The sequence below is a fragment of the Pyxicephalus adspersus genome, chromosome 8 (genome assembly GCF_032062135.1).
Source record: "Pyxicephalus adspersus chromosome 8, UCB_Pads_2.0, whole genome shotgun sequence".
In the NCBI taxonomy this organism is placed as follows: domain Eukaryota; kingdom Metazoa; phylum Chordata; class Amphibia; order Anura; family Pyxicephalidae; genus Pyxicephalus; species Pyxicephalus adspersus.
Window position 1 is genome coordinate 40876474 of NC_092865.1, and position 21286 is coordinate 40897759.

Below are 21286 nucleotides of genomic sequence, written 5' to 3' on the forward strand. Positions count from 1 at the left end.
TTTTTTACCTTACATAAAAGGGTTGTCTATCCCCTTATGTAAAGTGAAAATTCTGAGTTTAGGTACTCTTTAACATCCCTTATTTTGTATTTAAGTGGTTTTTGCTTTATATAGAGTCACTTGTACAGCTGATTGAATTTCTGCATGTGTAATAATTACTGCAAGATGATGCATCTTGTGTTATAAATGTTTTACAATGAAACCCTCACAACCTTTTTGGAACCTCCCTTCTGAGTCTTTGAACTGAACAAAAGTCCTGCTGCAGTACAATATGAAGTGAAAACAATGATACTGAAATAAATTGACACTTTAGAGCTGTCAGATAATTCCAGTCAACCATGAAGAGTTCTGTAACAGTGTCTGCACACACATGCTGTTTGCAATATCGAACAAGGGGAATCCTGAGCTAAAATAGACCCGTGAACGTATTCCTTTCATCAGAGTAACACACTTCTACTATTTCAAGCTTTGTAACTTAACTCTTTGTTCCATGCACTTTACTGTCCTTACAGAACTTGAGCAATGAAGAAGAATAAATAATCCTTCTTTAAAACTCACCATTTTTGTATGAAATCAAAGGTGAATTAATTTAATGGTTACCAGATTTTACTAGCTGAATATAACAATAATGGCTTTTTAATAATGTCGTGCAAAAAAGTGTGATGTGCACTGTTGTTTATGGCTCAGAATATGGGTAGTGCAAGTAAAAAATGTCCTTAGGTGAGTTGAGGGTAGAACATGATAGATTGCTGGTCAGTGGAAGTAATAAATGTCTCCGCTTTAGTGGCCAGTAGGAATAAAACATGTTCAGTAACTTTAGTTTATTGGCTTTAGGATTCAGCAAAAAGTTCTTTATATTCTGTGCTGAACTGGACCATACTGAAGGTAGGTCATCAATATAATTTTCCACAAAAATATTCATTTAACTGCAAAAAGCCCTTACTCCTCATATATTGTTAGTTAGTCAGTACAACATCAATTGATCATCACCACAGGCATTTAAAGATTTGGTCAGTAGATACCAACTGAAAGTTACATTTATCACCAGTTTGAAGAACATGTTATTTTGTAAAGATGTAAAATTTTACTCATCGTGCCAGTTTATAACATTTGATTCTTTGGACAAAGTTTTTCATATTCTGTGCTGAACTGGACTATACAGAAGGTATGATATATCAATATCATTTATCAAATTTACCTTGACACATTGACCTGTGTTAAGGACAAATAACTATGGTAGGGACATTAGATTGTGAGCTCCTTTGAGGGACAGCTAGTGACAGGACTATGGACTTTTAAACCTCTGCGTAATATGTCAGCACTATATAAATACTGGATAATAATAATAATATTGAGAATAGTTGGACCAATCCACCTGTGTCAGTGTAAACTTTGCAATTGATTTAGTGATCTATATCTGTCATTTGCATATTGTGTCCCTATGTCTGAGGAAGGGGATGATGAGCCATTAAATGCATCACACTGGGATTACATGTTGTCAGTTTGAATATTTCTTTACTTTATTTGAGGTATTTGTCGTATATTGTGAGCTACAGTGTTAATCAGCATGGATTTACAAAAGAACAAAACTGTCATAAAAAATCTTTCTTTTTATTAGGAAGTTAGCAAACAGAGTGGCTGTGGTTATAGTATTCTCCACCTTTGCAAAATCATTTGACACAGAACCCCAAAGATGGTTAATGTGCAAGTTAGGTTCTATAGGCTTAGAAAATGATGTCTGTAAAAAAGGAAAAAAATATTAGTGGTTTGGTGTTGGGACCATTACTGTTTAATGTATTTATTAATTATATAGTATTTGTATAAATGATAAATATATAGGGAAATAAAGACCTGAATGCATTGTTTGATTAGCTGTAAAATTAGGTTTATTTTGCTAAATGTAAAGTTAGGAGCTACAAGCATGCATCATTTATTTTAGGGGGAATACAATTGGGAAAGTCACTAATTAAAAAAAAAAATCCAAGTGTACTGGTAGATCATAGATATAATACTAGCATTCAATGCCAATCTGTAGTATTTAAAGCAATCAACATTTTTCAAAGCCCTCCAAGACTAGATAAGATAGACTATCATGGGTGAATGTGGGCGATCCAGCAAACCTGGAATGAACTAAATATCATCTGACATTATTTGTCAATCATGGACCAGATCCATTACAGGTTTGCTGGATCACCCAGATTGATACATGATAGTCTTTCTTCTCCAGTGTTGGGAAGCTTTTATAAATCATGCCCCCAGAGAGAGAAAGAGAGACATACTTTTGTCCCTGTACAGGGTAAGACATTTTCTGTAGTCAATAACTGAAAAAGATCTGGGTGTAAATGTGGGTATTAGTTCATGGACTTTAATAAACTACATGTTTTTGTTTTTACATTAACCCCAGTAGCATTGTTTGCAATGTTTAATCAGTACTAAAAAAATAGTAATATGATCAGGGCTGCAGTGAAGAGAAGGTGATGAAGGTGATGAAAGAGTCTTGAAATGTGAAGAAAAAATGGTACAAAAGCTTTAATGATTGTTTTGCTGGTTACCCCTGGAAATATTTGGCCACCACTGCTCACAATAGAACAAGCTTCCTCCTCATGTTCATGAACTGGAAAAGCTTGTTATAACATGTCTATACAGAGCAGGAAAAGCTAAGGAAAGAGCTTTTACGAAAATGCAATGAGCTGGTTATTGATGTACTGGAAGATTTGTATTATGGGATTAGTGGTTGATTTCCATTCAAGTTCTTGTTGTCTCTGGGACAAATAGAAAGAGTAAATCTTTCCATCGAAGATACCAATAGCAGGAAAAACCTTGCCATGGCTCTAAATGCAAACCACACTAGCCAAAACTAAAAAAGACTTTTTATTGACTTACGCCTACCTGATAACACAGCCTGAATAGAAAATACCATTTACATTTCATAAATACAGGTTTGGGGCAAAAAAAATGTATTTACTTTTTATCTTCCAGTGGTTTCGGTTATAAATGCTTACATTTGCACGGTGCTACAAACCTTATAGTTTAAAAAGGAACCATTTTTTTAAGGTAACTAAATGTATTAGAAATCGTGTACTTCTTACACCAAGCCTATCCCACAGACCAGTACAGCTAGATGAAGATACACTTCTCGAATTACAAGGTTTGCACCTTTCTGTCACCTAATTATTGTGCACAGTATATGGTGCCGGGCAGGAGATGGAGGGGTTGTTGAACTCGTAATAGAATTTGGAAGCATAAACATGTTCAATTTTTGTTGTTGGAAACAATCTTTTGTACTGGTTTCCAGTTATAAAAGAGTAACAGATGAACATAAGAGTGCTGTACACACAGCGCCATACTGTTCTATAGGGGGGTGAAAATGCTATGCTCTTCTGTCTTGGCTTGTATTGCAGTCGTTCACGGTCGGTCGTCATGGATCCGTCAGGGCAGATCAATGAACAACGTCAGCCAACGGTTGTACACATGCCAGATTTGTGCCACATGCCAGTGTCAGGCGAGAATCATCTGATGTGTGTACATAGCCTTAGCCAGTTGTCCAGTCTAGGAGAATGAAGTGTTAAATAAAAAAAAAACTACACCTTAACCCTAATTACTTTCCCTTAGATATGGTGATCTGTTTTGTTTTCATTTACAGGCTAAAACATATACAGCAAGTACAAAAATACCTGCTGACCTTGCAAAAATATGTAATGTATTTGCAGAAACCAAAATAAACTTATCTTTCTTTAGTAAACTACTGATCCAAAAAACTGATTTATCTATTATTATTATTATTAATAATAATAAACAGGACTTATATAGCGCCAACATATTACGCAGCACTGTACAAATAAATAGGGGTTGCAAATGACAGACTAATACAGACAGTGATACAGGAGGAGAGGACCCTGCCCCGAAGAGCTTACAATCTAGGAGGTGGGGGAATTTCACACACATTAGGATGGGAGATATGTAGTGGTGGGAAGTAGTGATGGTTTCAAAAGACAGAAGAAGATGGGTAGGCAAGTTTGAAAAAATGGGTTTTGAGCGCTCTTTTAACTGAGCAGAAAGTAGGAGCAAGCCGAATAGGACGAGGAAGACCATTCCAGAGAGTTGGAGCAGCTCTAGAGAAGTCTTGTATCCGTGCGTGTGATGAGGTTATGAGTGAGGAAGTCATTAGTAGGTCATTGGAGGAGCGGAGAGAGCGGCAGGAGGAGTATTTTTTTACCAGGTCAGAAATGTAAGTGGGACAAAAACTGTGTAGGGATTTGAAGGCAAAGCACAGGAGCTTAAATTTGATTCTAAGGTGAAATGGAAGCCAATGGAGAGAACTACAAATAGATGCAGCGGAAGAGGAGCAGAGGGAAGGATGGATGAGTCTGGCTGCAGCATTCATAATAGATTTTAGAGGAGAGAGTCGGGTTAGTGGAATACCAGAGAGGAGGATGTTACAGTAGTCTAGAGGAGAGATGATAAGAGCATGTACAAGGAGTTTGGTGGTCTCAGGGGACAGGTAGGGGCAGATTTTGGAGATGTTGCGTAGGTGAAAGTGACAAGACCTGGAAATGTTCTGAATATGGGGGGTAAATGAGAGGGCAGAGTCAAAGGTGACACCAAGACAACGTGCCTGAGGGGAGGGCCGAATAACTAAAGGAATAATATTTCAGTTTTTCCTGGAATCAATTCTCATACCTCATCAATTGCCATGAACTTGTCATGTTTAGTTAGCTGGAACAGTTGAAAGAGAAATAATGTTGTTAGTCTGTACTGACTTCTACTTAATAACCTTGTTCTACCTGTACTGATAACAATGCATTGTGAAATCCACACGTCTACCAGGTTATTTGCACATCTTTGTTTCCAAAGGGGTAACTATGGAATCCACTCTCCAGTCAGCTATAACATACCTTTTATGTACTACTTCTCACATAAGTACAAGGGACTTAAGGAAGCTTTATTGTCCTGGTTGTTATTAGCATCATCACTGAGTAAGTTAGGAAGGGTTTTAACACCTGAAAGCCATTGCTTTTCTCCTTTTCACCTTCTGCAACACTGTTTTTGCAGGATTTGTTCCAGCTATGCTACTGTTAAGGAACGAATCCAGGAAATCTGATTAGTTCAGACTGATTGGACCCCAGGAACTGCAGGTCTCAACAAATCATACATGAAAAACTAAGATTCTCTAGTATTTTCATTCCAATTCATTTGAGGAAGGATCACATTATTCCTAAAGCAGCTGGTATTTGGTAAGAACAATACTATTGTATTTGTCTGTAACCATTTTCTATCTTGCAGATCTCCTATTTTGTTCACATTTACATTAGACAATTTGTACCATTCAATTAAGATATTATAAATTTCTAATTTAACTTTAGTAAACAAAATCTGTTTTCTATGGTATACTGTACTCTTACTGACATGTTTACTCTGCTTTATTAAATAAGCCACATTTGTACAAGTATGCCTGGCTTTTTCTGCTAGCTTTTGTTTCCTGTTCTCGGTTTTTAGGATGTTTGTGTAATTGTTTCTGACAATTAGATTAGATCTTAGATCTGCAATCAGTTCAGAGGACTGCTGGTAAACAAAAAAAAGGTTAAAGAGGGATACCATATTGTATGGACAGTACACATCGGTGGGATAGTTCAAAATATTTATCTCCAAGGCATTTCCAGTTGTTGTGACCTGTAACTTGTGGATGTATTTCATTATCTTTCTGTTTCTTCATTTTGTTTGGGTAATAAAAGGTGTGGCTCCCTCTGGAGCAACCTCCACTTTGTCGCATTTTGTTGCTCATATATTTTCTTTGCAAAACCACATTTCTTTTGTTTTAAAAATTGAAAACATTTGAAATCTATCCTTTTCCCTCTATTTTCATAGCAAAAATGAGTTTTAGGCACATTTACTAAAATTAATTCCAATTGTCTAAAAAATAAAACTCTATATTTATGTCCCTTGAGTCCATGTTATTGCATAGGTCCCTTTTGTGTGGTCACATCACGTATTTGTTAATGACTACAGGCTCATTTCTGGCATGTTAAGTACAGGGATAAAATACTATATACTGTACCCCTGCATATGATTACCTATAACAACAAAGCAACCCCACCAATTAGGGGCAGACATGTGACTACTTGGTGCAGTAAACTAATTAGGAGAAGACATAAACAATTTCATTTTCCTTGCAGGATTCATCTGTACAGGTGTCTGTGCTTGTTGGGTTACACATGTAATCCTTTACATTTGTTTGGGCCACAATTTGTCTTAGAAAGCATTGGTTACATACAAGTGAAGGGATGGCAGTAATTTTAAAGATTCTGGAAGACTTTTAGCTATGAACAGCTGTGTAAGTTTCATATTGGCATTCCCACCAGGACAAATGATCTTGCATAAAAGAGGCCAAGGATGTACGACTCAGTGTAAGACTGTATGCTTTGGGATAGCAAGACTCATGTGTCCAATAACTGTAAATCACTGGAAAAAACTGTTTATAATTTACTGTATTGGTTTTGCGTGTGACTACATACAGTAAATACACAGTAGTAAATAGCTGAACTCGTTGAACACCTTTGTAAACAATAACTCTGAGAAGTCTCAGAGAAGCATATAATTACCTTTTCTTTACTTCTCAAATGCTTCTTTCATTTCACTGGAGAAAAGAAAATATGTGTTACTTCCTGGCATGGGGGACCTTGTGGCTCACTACCTTTGCTTTCATGTCACTGATGCCTTGGCAGTTGGCCCACACACTGTCATATGGGTAGGGGAGACAGAGAGCCCAGTGTGCACTCTGAATGGAGATCTGAAGACTTGAATTTATACAGCTTAAACATAGCTTTCCAAACTAGTTTACAGAAATTAAATAGAGTGGTAAAGGAGTAAAAAAGAAGGTAAATATATACCCTTTGGAAAGGAAGGCATTAATATAAACCGATTGCTTTCCCTAGATTTATTTTAAAGCTGAAGTTTAATTTTCTAATTTTTACATACTCGATTTCCTTATTTTGACCCTGATGGAATGAATGCTATTCATGAAATAAATTTCATTCATTGCTATTTTATTGACTAAATTTCAATTGTCACTACATCTGTGCTTTTAGATCTAGTAACATCATCAGCAATTCTCTGCAATGCAAGCAGATCGTGGCTAGTGACAATGTCCAGCAGGGTGCTGTGCATACATTCCAGACAACAGAAGGCCGTGATAAAACTCTCAAGTGATCTTTAGTCTCCAATAATAAAGGAACCGAAATTCAGTGAATAAAAGAGACTGGCAATGGACAGCCAAGTTAGGGAGGTAAGGGCTGGATGAGGCTGGATGTCCATCAGCAAAGGAGTATTGCAGGCTTTATCTGATTTGCTGCAGCTTCCACTGCCTCCTGCAAGCAGCTGACTATGTGAAATAATTTCAACACAAGAGAAATGCCTGTACAGACAAGCAAGTATGGTAAAAAGTGACAAAAAACACTTGATAAAAAAAACTGCTTCAAATGGCTCTAATGCTGCACACATGGCTGTGCTCTTGTTTTTTGGAAAACAACCGGAACACAGGGATTATTTCTGTATAATAATAGATTACACAAGCATTAAAAATACCAGTACCATCTAGCGGCAAAACTTCTAATCAAATTATAACACATGAAAATGATTTATTCACCAAGACTGTGTTAACAGTGTACTAACAAAATGCAACTAGTGTAAATGCCTAAATGACCAGATTAGATTATGTTTTAAAAAAATCTAGTTTTATGTTATGCTAACACACAAGAATAAGGATCCCTATTTAAAATTGTCAGTGGTCTTCAGGCTAGTTATATGAGATTTGAAAGCTATAGTTGCAAGAGTGAAAGTCCTTGTCTGTGTAACTCTTAGTGAATTGAGCCTATTTTCCAGTTTGGATGAGTTCATGAATTGTGGATATTATTTGTTGCCTTGTACCCAATGACATCTCCAGGTAAATGCAGAATATGTGGGGTAATAATTAGATTCGAGACATGTAACTAACCAGAACAAATACTGTTTCAGCAAAGATTTCTGAGTTTCAAATGGTAGGGTCTCATCCATTTATTTTTTTCTAATATTTCTTTTTTTTGCTTTTTTTATTATTAATCTCAGGTACTTGAAGATATGAACCGATCTAGAAATCTTGGGAACAATGTGGATAGGCAATGGGAAGCAGAAAGACGTGGAGCTAAAAGAGCAGAAGTCAGGCTGAACAATGGGATCCAGGAGATCCAGGAAGCTCAAAATTATCACATAAGCAGCATGACCAAAGAACAAAAACGACTGCAAAAGGATCTCATCAGAATCAAGCAAGGTAAGATCTATGGATTGTTACATTTGTAAATGTACATTTGTGCTGTATATAAAGCAATATAAAGCTAAAACAAGAGTGCTCAGCATTTTATCCTGCATCCTTAACATTTCTTGTGGTGTTAGGTGCCATCATACTATCAAAGCTCATTTCCAGCTCTTAGTATTGCTGCCTATAGAGAAAGCTGCAAGGGGAATAGGCCAGGACTGACCAAAGTTTGGGTTTTAAAAGATCAATTAACCTAACCAAAATAGGAACCTGAGAGGTTAGAAAAAATCCGTGCTAAGATCTTCCCTAACAGCCATCATCTCAATGAACTAACATATCAACGTCCAGCTGCTCACTACTTTCTTTTCATGGTGATCACCAAGCAGTGTTTTTTTTTATTAATAATGACTCTGGAAAAGCAGGGCCCTAACTGAAAGGAAAACACTAGACACATTATATAAAGGAGATGATGTCCAAGAAGTGGCTGTAGGAGATGTCAAATAATTACTCATTAATTTTGAACAGATGGGTTCCCTTTAGGTATATTAAAGGTAAGGGTAAGTAAGACAAATATAATTCAGGTCTGACCTAAGTGATGAAGGGGAACATTGGAAGAGCTATGGGTGGAACTTGAATCAAAATCTTTGCAACTTGAATTTTGTTAGGTTGACTAGAAAAGCTGAAAGTTGCATTTAACCAGCCTGTGTTTCTGATTCCCATGAGCCTTTATTGGGGTTGGGTCACAGGAAGTGCATTTGATCTAATGAAATTCTGAATGTTCAGTCCAAGTGCCATAGGCCTCTATTTATAAAACAGGGAATCAGACATTCCCTTAAATATACCCTGGTGGGAATCTTCCAGGTCCATGTCTTCAACGACAGTAATTGATTCCAACCAGGGAATGTTTGAGACCCAAAGTGTGCAGTATGTTAATTATTTACCCCATGATGTTTCCATTGCAATGCAAGATTAAAAAAAAAAAGTGTAGGAGTGAGCAGAATCTATCATTGGACTGATGCAAAACATTGAATATAAAGACACTGACATGCAGTTCTAATAAAGGAATAAAATTGAGGCACACAATGTTTGCTATCACCAGGCAAATAATGAACCCATAAAGAGGTTCTCAGGAAATTGTTGATGGTGCCTATAGGAGAACATACAAACTGTTACATGATCATGTGTTTTAACTGCTAATTTATTGTCCAACTGGAAATAACTAAAAATGACTTTTAGGGAAAAATGATTAGGAAGTTACCGGACCTCACATATTTAATATGTTATAATGCATTACTGACAATAGCTTTCTGGTGTAATTGAACTGGAAATTGTCAGCTAGAGTTTGCTGCTATGTGCAATGAAAACATATTTTTACAGAACAGTATTAAAATATCATTATCAAATTTTCAAAGAAAGCTATCATCACCATTATTTGATGCCTCTATATGCATTTTCAGCTACTGTTAAGAAAACTACAAGCCCTACAGGTCTAAAAGAAAACCATAAAACACGAAGTCCACTTCATAATGAAAGGTAAGTACTAAATGTATATTAGCTCATAGTTGCCAATCTGTTGAACAGGAAAAGGTTAAACTTTAAAAAGAAGCAACAACTTTTCTTTTACATTTTAAACTTATGCAATCAATCATCCAATCCTGATTAATTGAAGGTCAAACAAAGTAAGCATCCTATGTGTAGGCCAGATATTGGAGTTCAGGTATTGGAAGAGGACAGTTATTGATGCAGAGCAGCATTGATGGGTAGAGTTTTTATGTTCTAAAGATGCTATAATTTTAAGGAGAGTTACCCATATGTGTCTTCTTCCTTTTCTTATCACATTGTGCTGCCGCTGACATCATTGTGCATGCCTCTCGGGTAGCTTGATTTCATGAGGCAGCTACATTTAAAAACCTTTAGGCGTTCTGCCATCATTTTTGCTGTGGTATCAATGGCTGTTATGTCTGCTCTTCCTGTTGTCATCAGTCATATACCATCCCCAAAGCTAATATGTCATTCAGGTAGGGAAGGGAAGGTGCAGGGGTGGTGGTAGCCAAACAGATACAGCCCCTCTTTTAATGGGACCCTAGGCCACAGCCTAGGTGGCCTTTTGGGTAATGTGGCTGCCTATTCAGCAACATATGAAAACAGAATATAAATTCCAGAGACATATATCAGGAGTTAGCTCAGCCCGTCTCCCCACAAGGCAATCAATCATAATAGCAACAGAGATAAATGCAAAGTAAAACGTTTGCTTTATTAATGTACTTATCACAGCAGTTCTGCTACTTGACAGTGTTCTATAAAACAAATGTATTGCATTTGTGAGCTGTACACTACTATTACTATTATTTTTATTTACGTTTCTCTCTTATATAGCATGACACATTTCAAATGCAAACATTTTGACAATGATCTATTGGGTCCATTTATAAAGCAGTGAATCTGACATTCACCAAATATGTTGGTGGTTCTTCCAGGTCCATGTGATTACAATGGTAATGATTCCACCAAAGAGTGCATGATGAATGTTGCATTTACTAGAGATTGCTATATGATATAAATTATTTTAATATATTCATTTCCCTTTTAAATAAACAGAATTTAATACATGGAAATAGTTAAAGGTTTCATGATCATGACAGATTAATTGATGTTTCTAATTGTCATTCTTTTAAATAGTGAAGTGCCTAGCCTAGCTCTAAATGCGGTATTATAGAATTTGGAAGATTAATATATTACATCTTCCTGTGCAAGGTTCATGTAGTTGGTATGATATATTGTATTGGGAGAATGGACTTTCACAACTCAGCAATATATTGTCTCCATAAATATCACTCCTTCAAACCCTCAACATATCAAAGTGCAGTAACATATCAACCAGGAATTAAATGTGTTTATCTCATTCCAGTAAACCAAAATCTTCACTGGAAGATGAGCAGGTCATGGCATCTGGCTCATCAATGACTCTTCAAATGCGTATTAATGACTTCATGGATGGTGTTAGCAGCAGAAAGGTGAAAGCAGATTCTGAAGTTATCCAGAAAAATAAAGCTGAAACATCACTTTCTGCTACCAGTACAACTGACCCGGCAGTTTCTGCTCCAAGCATTTCCTCCGTAGATGAAGACACAAATAACAAAAATAACAGCATGAAAGACAAATCTTCTGAGCTTCCCACCGATTCAGGTGATAAAACACTTTCCTCAGTGGGGAAGTCTGTAAATGAAGAAATGCCAATAAAACCACCAGCCCTAGCGCCAGAGTATATGAGGCGAAGAAGTTCCCTTTTTAAAGACAAGCCATTATTTGATGAGGAAATCTATGCTCCTGATGGAGTACTCCGAACCCAGCATACTATGCCCGACTTTACAGAGTCCTTGGAAGAAGCAAAGCATGCCAGATATATTCGTCATAAGGTTAAGCCAGAGTCAGAAAAAGAGTTGAGTGTTGAAGAAATTTTCCAAGTGAAAAACAATGACGCAAATAAATCTTAATAAGCATTAACAAAGAAAGGCTCAACCAAAATCAAAGCATGATTACCTTTGCCAAAAAGCAATCTGTTCCTGGTCTATGCTCTGTGTTACTCAATTAAATGTTTTCATTTACATTTTGTTTTTTACATGATATACATATCCAATTAAAAAGTTATGAATACCCATTACCAAATATGATTAACATCTAAATATCTTGCAATATGACAGCAAACTGTATTATTATACTAGATATATAAAATGAGAATAAACAAATTTGTAATGGAATAATATTATTACACATTTTGCAAATTTCATGGCAGACTTTTAAAACCTGTATATATGTATATTTGCACACAATTTCCCTTGCACTAGGTTAAACTTAAATTGGACCTAAACTAATATTTTTACTTTACATAAAAGGGTAGACAACATTTCTATAGAAAGTGATCACTGCAACCAGTGCAGAGCCTCCTGGGATACCTACGCCATGCATTCCGGGAGGCTCTGGCATGCGCAGAAGGGTCATTTTGCTACAATTAATGGAAAGAAATTCAGATCTCACACATACGCAGTAGGATCGGCACTCCCCCCCCCCCCTTTTACAGCAGGTTACGTTACATTATCTCACATCTGCGCAGTGGGAGATTGGGTGACGTACCTAGAAGGAAGAAGAAGGCTGAAGATGGAAACGCCCAACGCTTCCTCTGCGCCAGAATGATGGTGAATTCTAGGACCAAGGATCAAGGACTCCTCCAGCATGATGGATCTACGGAATTGAAGGTAAGTGTGATATGTTCAATTTTCAGTTTAGTTCTGCTTGTATATATCGTCTACTAACAAATACTTATCTGTACTGACAATATATGTAGCACTCAATAACAGTAACAGAAGCTTAAAAAACGAAATATCCTATTGTTTATGCATAATTTGAAGTGTATGTAAAGCCATAACTTTGTTAGTTTTAAATTTAAGTACGGAAAAGTTAAAACCTATATGAAGTCATTTTTCCTGTCTCTATCCTGCATTTTCCTTGTGTTCCCTGCATGTTACCTTTACTCCTGGATTCTATGTTATATATTCCTGACCTCTGCTCTGTTTATGTTACACACACTTGACCCCTGCACTCTCTACATTGCAAGCTCCTTATCAATGCACTATATGCACTTTGTTACTTTTACATACACTAGTTTTTTTGTGACACAAGTGCAGTGGCATGTGTGCAGTCTGTAGGCTGTCATTCAATCTATCACCGCCCCCCCCCCCCCCTACTGTAACAGGGAACTTGGTTGTGTCCATTTTATACAACTCTGATCTAACACTTTCTCAAACTATCCAAAATTCTAAAAATGTTGTCTGTATTTTGTTTAATTTAAATCATAATTATAAATTCGACATTAACTGTGAATATATTAGCACAGCTCAGATTCACTTGAAACCATCCTGGATCCCTTCTTTCTGGCATGGACAAGACATCTTTTTCTGGGCTTTCTTAATACATATGCACTGTGCAGGGTGATGTTTCTTCCTGAAAATGTAAAATAAAAAAAGTGGTTTCCCCATCAGCCTTTACGGCTGAGGAGGTAAAGATGAAAGGGTCCTACCCAAATAAATAAAAAGAAAAAACACATTTATTTTTTATATAAAAGGGTTAACCCCCCAGGTTTGCTTTAAGGCAGTCTATACTGAAATTTAAGCCATCTTTAAAACATAGCATAGAATGAGGATTTAAAACAGATTGTTTTCTTGTAATATAAAATCCTCAAATGTTTTGTTTCTGTCACTGGAGCGATTCTCAAGCATGACAAGTTTGACAAGACCATGACAAGTTTGACATGGTGTGCTGTTGTTGTACATAATGGTACCTTGGAATTTTCAGGCACCACTTTGGGGATGTTGAGGAATATGTTGCAGGTTTCTGCTGAAAAAGACTGATAATTTCCTCTGTAAAATGCATGTTTGTACTTTACTTTGATTTTATTGTTAATATATGTACTTGGCTGTTTTTAACATTAGTTCAATCTTCTGGAATGACATGGACTATGATTGCAGTTGGTTACTTCTAATATTTAATCAGCTTGCACTGGGAAATTTATATGTAAGATCATTGGGCCTGATTTATTAGAGCTGTCAAAGGCTAGAGAGGATATACTTTCACTGGGTGATCCAGGTGATTATGGATCTGGTTCAGGATTTAAAACATTTGCTAACAAATAGCAAATTACTTACTTAGGAAATTTATTCCAGGATTACTGGATCACCCAGGTTCGCCAATGAAAGCATATCCTCTCCAGCCTTGAAGAGCTTTAATAAATCAGGCCCATTGTTCTGAGAAATGCATCCTGACTGCTGGAAGTAAGCCATTATTGATTTTTGTTTTCAATAAAACCATTGTGATGAGCAAGATTTCACTTGTTTTGTTTTTTTATACCTTGTCATCCAGATCTAGGTGAATAGAAAATGACATATGTGTAAAAGTCAGACAGTACATGTAAGTATAATTAGTTCTATAAAAAGTACTATACATACATATATACTGTATTTTTACACTCTTCCATGGAGGTTTTTTCATCTTACTGATTTTTGTAAGAAATATAATTTTCAATTACTGCACTTGTATGTTTTTCTGTAGACTTAAATGTTGTATTCTTTCCCCTTGTATTGTACACCCTTCTAACCTGGTATAACATCCCTATAACATCACATTTTTTTTTTTTACACACAATAATTGAAAGGGTCTGAGACACTCCATTTTGTTGCCTGAGACACTCCATTTTGTTTCAGTTTTTAGTTATGAGAGCTTAGTCGTGAGAACTAAATGTGTTCTTTGGTTGTTTAGACTATATATGTATAAACCTGATGTTCTGCCAAGATGAGTGTCCTTGTTAATTTTGCCAACTCAGATAATGTCGATTGTTTATTAATAACAAGATGTTTTGTACGTGTCTGAAATTATGTAGCTAATTAATTTCAACCTAGAATAGATACACTAGTATCTATCTATTCTAATGAAGGAGAATGCACTAGGATATATTGGTATGGTATAAAAACTAGATGTTTGTTACAATAAAGTTGAAGATTGCTTGATACCATACGAGTGTATGCGTCGTTGACCAATTCTTCCCAGGCGCCTGTTCTGATGCACTGAGGGGCACTGGGATGGTGAGAGATCACAGAGGAATAGAGCCAAGAAACCTGCAGAACCTTTCAATAATAACTCACATTCTTGTAAGACTGATGTGTCTATTTCACGATGGTAATCCAACTCCAAAGCCTTTCTCTTTCCACTACTTTTCTTTCAGTAAAATGTCTAATACTTTTGTTTTCACTTTTAGTATTTTACATTTACACTTGCCTAATTCTGATGACTCCCTTTATGCTTTATTATTTTTACAAGGCACTTCCACGTTTCCCATCAACTCATTGTGTTTTTAGTATGCATTAGGCCAAACACACCTTGTTTTCTGTTATATAGTGTCACTTGCTCTTGTTCACCAGTTGACATTACCTATTGGTACTACTCTAATTCTTAAGTTTTAGTCTCCATCACATATTTGTAAGAACCATTATCTAAAAGGTCAGACTTTTGGCATACTTATTCCAGGTCAGTGACTCAAATAGAAAGTGGAAGTATTTTTAACAAATGCATCTTCAGTTTTAAATTCAGCATTGACATCTCCTATATTTCCAAGCTTACAGGTTTCCAATCAATTGTTTTTTTGGCAGTTTCGTACCAAATGTTTAAGGAGTGTGGTCCTAGGTTTCATTACATGACCCAACCTTTTTTTGGGGGGATACTAGGCTGGCTTCACCATTTATAAAGAGGTCAGTATGTATGAACTGTAACTTATCAAGCCCCTTCTGTTTGACCTGCCAAGCTTGGTAACCCTAGCAAATGTTCAAACACCTTAGAACTTCTAGGATCATAGTAGGACATGCAAACTGGCCCGAGCACAATAAAATGTCAGTCTCTGGGTGATGGGTCTTCCAACCTAATCAACAGTACCCTCTATGAGGCATCCACAATCATTCAAATAGGTCTTACACAAGGATATTACATTTTGTCACAAAATGCTCAAGTGAATTGATTCAATTACAAATCACTTAAAAATGAAAAAAACTGAGCAGCCCAAGTTTAAGAACATAATTTATTTTACATGATTGTGGACATCATTCGATAACGAATTAAGAATAAAATAACATTTGTAGTGGAGATGTAAAGATCTCAATAGTTTTATCGATTTCCCGGTATTCCTTTGTTTAGAACACGGTTTTCCAGCTCTAGAAGCTTTTTGTAAAACAAGTCACTGCTTGCCACATCAAGGTCCATCTATGTGAGGAAAGAAATGGTATGGTTAGATTACAGGAGCTGGCGCCATAATTCATTCTGACATTTACAACAACCCTGTTAGTCAGAATTGTGTACCTGGAGGCAAAATAGTGTAAACATACTGTTAGTTTAGTATGCTAATTGCCATGATGTCTGAAGCTTTCTGAACAGAGAATTGATGCACAGTTTAGTGAACAATGTACAATACAGAACAATGTGGGGGGACCTCCTATTACTTTAAATTGACAGGTTGTTTGTTTGTGACCACAAATCTCAAAAAGTGCCTTTTATGCCTCTTGTCTTACTTTTGAAGTGAAATACTTGGTGATCCAGATGCAAGTGTGACCACACCAAGCCCGCAAGCAGATCAGTGATGGTGTAATTAGTTGGCATCCCTCTCTGGCAGACGGGAGATACAGGATACTGTGCACACACAGAGGGTGTACATTTTGTGTGGTCAAACTGCAAACTATGGCCCCTGCCCATGCCCACTGTGCTGACTGAAAGCCACTTCTGTAGTGAGTCAGGTAATACACTGTGCTACAACCCCTGGCCCACCCAACTGTGTTGATTGACAGATGCTGCTGTATTGAGAACTGTGTAATGTAATTCATGGTCCACCATCTTGTTAGGCAGCAGTGGCCCAAACTATTAGAAAGGGGAGCATGGATATGTACCTTTTCCTTTCCTATAATAAATAGGGGCTGTACTTTTGTTACATAAAGGTAAAATACTAACCTTTACAGGGTTAACATAACTGTTCCCGAATCCAGATGTACAGCTGTGATACTTTGCCAGTGGGTTAAGAGATTCTGGTCTTTGATTAAATAGCCACACCTGAAAAATATAAAACATAAAATATATAATCACACATACAAACACACAATAAACTGGCAGTATTTAGTTATGACAAATACATAGTAAACATTTTGTACAAGAAGCATAGTAATATCTAAATCTGGAACTCACAGAATAATTTACCTACCATAGACAAGTACAAATACAAAACCCCACAAATAAAGCCTGCAAAACCACACTGTGCAAGGTTTGCTGTTTCAAATATTTAAAAAAAAAATTAAAAAAAGAGAATTTGGTTGCATACATTTACAGATATATGTGGAAGCCTCACTGTCTCATCAGGGCCCCTCTAGACTAGGGATCATATGTAGCGATACTACCTTGTATTATGTGTTGTGGTAAAAAACCTTTCCATGTTCACTTAGAAGCTAGGTATAGATGGTTTAGAGCAGTTGCCATTATGGTTTTGCAGGTTTTTACTTTGTACCGTGAACCTATTGGGGAAATTTTCCTAAATAATCTTTTTGGACCGGACAGCCTAACCCTTTATGAGGGTAAATGGTTAGAACCTTTTGTAGTTATTATTTTTCATTAATTCCTGCTATGGTGTTGAATACTCCCCTTTTTTCTTGATGTCCCAGGAAGACAGAACGTGAGATGGAATGTACTCAATGGGGGTCATGGACGGCAATAAAAAACTGACACAAGTATTTACTTTTTCCATCTCTCCTTTCTATGTTTCAGGTGGCTGATTTTTTTGGAAATGAAGAATATATTTTAACACCTGCAGGATGGATAGCATTGGGAATTTCTAATGCTTGGTATTTACAGGGTGTTTGGAAAAACAAAATATAATTATTTAAGAAAAAAGCTTCACATATATGCTCCCATAGGGCACACATGCATATATAAATAAAGAGTAGTAATTCTTGGGGTCATATTTTATGGCCAAGTAAAAATTGACAATCATTTCCTATTGACAATCATGTGTAACATGATTTGAGGAGGTCAAGAAGGCACACTGTCTCCCGAGTCCCACACTGATGGCTCCGGCCCCACCAGGAACGCCCATAAAGGGAAATCCCTCTTCTCTGCAATGCATACGAGGACAGGGATAGTCCCCTTACTCCGTCAGCGGAAGTGTTAATACCGGCAGCGGTATATAGGGAAGGGAGGCATAACAAGAGGGCTCAAGAGCCGCGGGTTGCTGACCCCTGCCGGCTGGGATTAGGCCTGATCGACAAGGGGGGCGGACTACTGGCTAGGCCGTATCTGGCCTACCCCTGACTTATATGGTTAACATTCCTATACCAAATATGATATCACACATACAAAAGAAGGCACAAAATTATGTTTTCAGGGAGGGTCCCAAATCATTCAGCAGTAGGTAATATCACATAAAATTGCTTTTCAGATTTTCTGGAATTCAAGGCAAAAAAATGGCATTTATTGGGGCTTTGTCTGCACCGTTTCCCTTTATTTCCGCTGCACTTTATTTCCCTACACCCATCCCCAAGAGGTAAGGTTTATTGATAGCAGGAGATCTACACATATAAAGACAGAAGTGTACCTAAAAGTCATTTTTTTCCTTTGCGTAGCCTAATAAACAATGCTTTTTGTTCACTGTTTTTGCTTACCAGGGCCTCTGCTCCATTAAATGGTGAAATGGTAAAGGAGTTTGTAAACAAACGGATCTGCATGAACACAAAATAAAGTTCTTATAAGGAGATAACATTTCTATATGTTACACAGGGTATCTGGTATAACAGAATGTATTATTCCTAATTTGTCTAGACTATGATGACTGGTAGCCACCATTTATACAGACAACAGGCACAACTGTTAAATATAAACTTTACCTCTCATAAAATACAAAATTACAAATACTGGAAACAAAGGAGTATACTGTGCACAGGTTACTATGAGTCACATTGATAGTATATTTGATTAGTTTTTAGAATATGATTTTTCTGAACTTGAACCCTCTGATAAAGTATTGGAGGAGACAATTGCAGCACATTCAAAAAAAAATAGTAAGCATTTAACAACAGTGTCCAACTGGAGGGGTCAATAGTTGTATACAAAGAAGCATTTATCCGCACTAATACACAGACAAAACGTATTAAAACTGATTTTAAGGAATATTAGGATTAATTAATATTAGGCTAATTAATATTAGCATTAGGAATATTTATGTGTGAAGCTTCTGGTTAATAAAGGCAATGTCATTCCCATTGTGCATTTGCTCCTAGGCAGGACTCTAAAACAGATTCACAATAACCAATACCCACTGCCATACTGATTCGGTTTGAATATTTAGATCAAGTGAAATTACACAACTGTCCTTGTAGCATAAGAATTTTTCAAAAAATTCCAAAAGTAAGCAAAGTCAAGCATTTCCATAGACTGATCAGATGAACACAATCATTTGGGTGAATTGAAAAGAGATTTTAGATAAATGAAAGTGTATACATAAACATAATTTTGTGTTTACTCACCAGCCACATAATAGGCATTATTAAAGTCCAAAAGAATGAAGGCAGGATCCCATATGTAAGATTTGTCATAACAAGTCCAGGACACACCACACTAGAATAAATGCCCTGTGATAAAGAAGATTATTATGCAACATATGCAGAACAAAAAAAAAAAAAAGGTAACAAAAGTAAAAATAATATCATGGAACATCAAAGTACATCTATGTAATACATGCATAATTCTGATTTATCCCTTTTAGGTCACCGCTGTGTTTAGCAAAAGATTTCTTCTGCAAGTCATGTAACCCCCCCCCCCCTTCTTCCTTGAAGCCTCCAGGGAAGCCCTGTTCGTATCTAGGAGTCGTCCTTATGTTGGATGTCCTTAACTCAGAGACTACCTGTACCTACAATGCAAAAACCTGTTGATAATGTCTCTAGCTCTAAATTAGGATATTTAATAAGAACAGAAATTTTTTTTTTCTATATTTAATTTGCATGTTGATGAAATACAATACAGTGATAAGCTTAATGTTAACATAAAGTTACATTAAAAGATACAAGTACTTTTTCACCTGTTAATCTGCAGAAGATGTGTGAATAAGACCTAATTTACCCACCTCTTTGTTGTACTTTTTATTTAAAGCAACACTCAACAAATCAGTAGCATATTTTGAAGAACTGTAGGATTCTTGTCCTTGGCTGTGCTGATAATCACTGAGGCTAAAAGCAGATTTCCTTGCATTACTAGATGAAGTCCAGATAAGCTGAGAAGGATGGTCTGTATGACACAGCAGAGGCTCAAGTTCTTTAATCTAAGAGACAAAAGAAATGATCACAGAATAAAACCTTAACAACGACTTATGAGTCCTTTTTTTGCAGTAACATGCAGGCTATTGCAATGTACATCACATGGGTTAAAGGATTGTGGTACCAGTCATTTTGAATGGCACCCCAATGAACTAACCCTATGGACTTTTCTGACAAACATGCCGCAGTTCACAACAATGTTATTCACTACTGTGCACTGTGGTGAGCTGTGTTGGGAAAAATATTCTTTTATTGTCTAGCCTGGTGTGTTAACACAATGCTCCAAAATAATTAGGTGCAATTTGGCTTTAAATTATTTTAAATAATGATCTGAACAGTATAGATCTAAAAAGCCTTGTTTTTTTCAGCATAACAGGTAACAAGTAACAATAGACCAAAACTTCTCAACTTTCTCATGCAGTAAAGAGAATCCTGAACTCCTTCTAAGTACCAAGAGTTTGAACTAAAATGTGAGCATTCTTAGAACAGGTCCAGATTCCAAAAGTGTGTAATACTAGTTCAGCAAGTAATTGAAAACAAATTGATGGCGTTATTTACAAGATGTGAAAAGGAAGAGAAAAAAAAACTACCTTCTAATTTGACTATATCGCTACTATAAGGACTGTGAAAAGCAAAGTAAATCAGTATCCAAAAATCAGAGACAGAGAGTAAATTGGCAAGGTTTTATAATTCCCAGAAAGCAGACTGTTACCAGTATAAAATGCCCAAACACATTGGTCTCAAAAACTTCTTGTAAACCATCTTCTGTCACCCTGTCCTCCTGGGTCAGCAGGCCTTCTCCTGTTGCAAACATACTGACGACATTTCTGCAGCAAAAATATACGTTTATATATTTAGGGTTAAAAGGCTACAGAAAATCTCCTGATGGATACTAGTTGAAATGTTAAACAAAGGATAAGTAAGGACAAGTCCATGTGACTTAAAAAATGAAACCTTTGCACAACCCAGCTAAAATAATTACAATCCTATTATCTTGCTAGAGACTAAGAGTAGTCACCCAAGATCTGCTCCACCAAATCCCAGAGATATCTATTGATATGGTAGGTTGTGCCATTCATCAAGCACAGAACTCATGGATGATAACTGCATTTTCACT

General features: G+C 36.5%; 2 protein-coding genes across 2 annotated transcripts in view; one reads left to right on the forward strand and one right to left on the reverse strand.

Moving 5' to 3' along the window:
• The first annotated feature begins 4930 nt into the window (after positions 1-4930).
• CCDC190 (coiled-coil domain containing 190) lies at positions 4931-14834 on the forward strand. The gene is made up of 5 exons (XM_072420141.1): positions 4931-4976; positions 5053-5234; positions 8101-8302; positions 9745-9820; positions 11196-14834. The coding sequence occupies exons 3-5, from the start codon at positions 8113-8115 to the stop codon at positions 11779-11781; spliced, it is 852 nt and encodes a 283-aa protein (XP_072276242.1). The 5' UTR covers positions 4931-4976; positions 5053-5234; positions 8101-8112; the 3' UTR covers positions 11782-14834.
• Positions 14835-15886: 1052 nt separating this feature from the next.
• Positions 15887-21286, reverse strand: part of HSD17B7 (hydroxysteroid 17-beta dehydrogenase 7) — a 10517-nt gene continuing 5117 nt past the window's right edge. The window contains exons 3-8 of the mRNA XM_072420142.1: positions 20882-20996; positions 19980-20174; positions 19384-19488; positions 18523-18579; positions 16826-16924; positions 15887-16087 (exon numbers count right to left, since the gene is read on the reverse strand). Of these exons, the coding sequence (XP_072276243.1) occupies positions 15992-16087; positions 16826-16924; positions 18523-18579; positions 19384-19488; positions 19980-20174; positions 20882-20996 (667 nt within the window). The 3' untranslated portion in view covers positions 15887-15991. The remainder of the gene's footprint in view (positions 16088-16825; positions 16925-18522; positions 18580-19383; positions 19489-19979; positions 20175-20881; positions 20997-21286) is intronic.

Bases quoted from the DNA above. Each gene is read 5' to 3' on its own strand.
- CCDC190 (XM_072420141.1), top strand. From the start codon at position 8,113: ATGAACCGATCTAGAAATCTTGGGAACAATGTGGATAGGCAATGGGAA. The intron at 8,303-9,744 runs GTAAGATCTATG...ATGCATTTTCAG, and splicing joins TCTCATCAGAATCAAGCAAG to CTACTGTTAAGAAAACTACA. The intron at 9,821-11,195 runs GTAAGTACTAAA...ATCTCATTCCAG, and splicing joins AGTCCACTTCATAATGAAAG to TAAACCAAAATCTTCACTGG.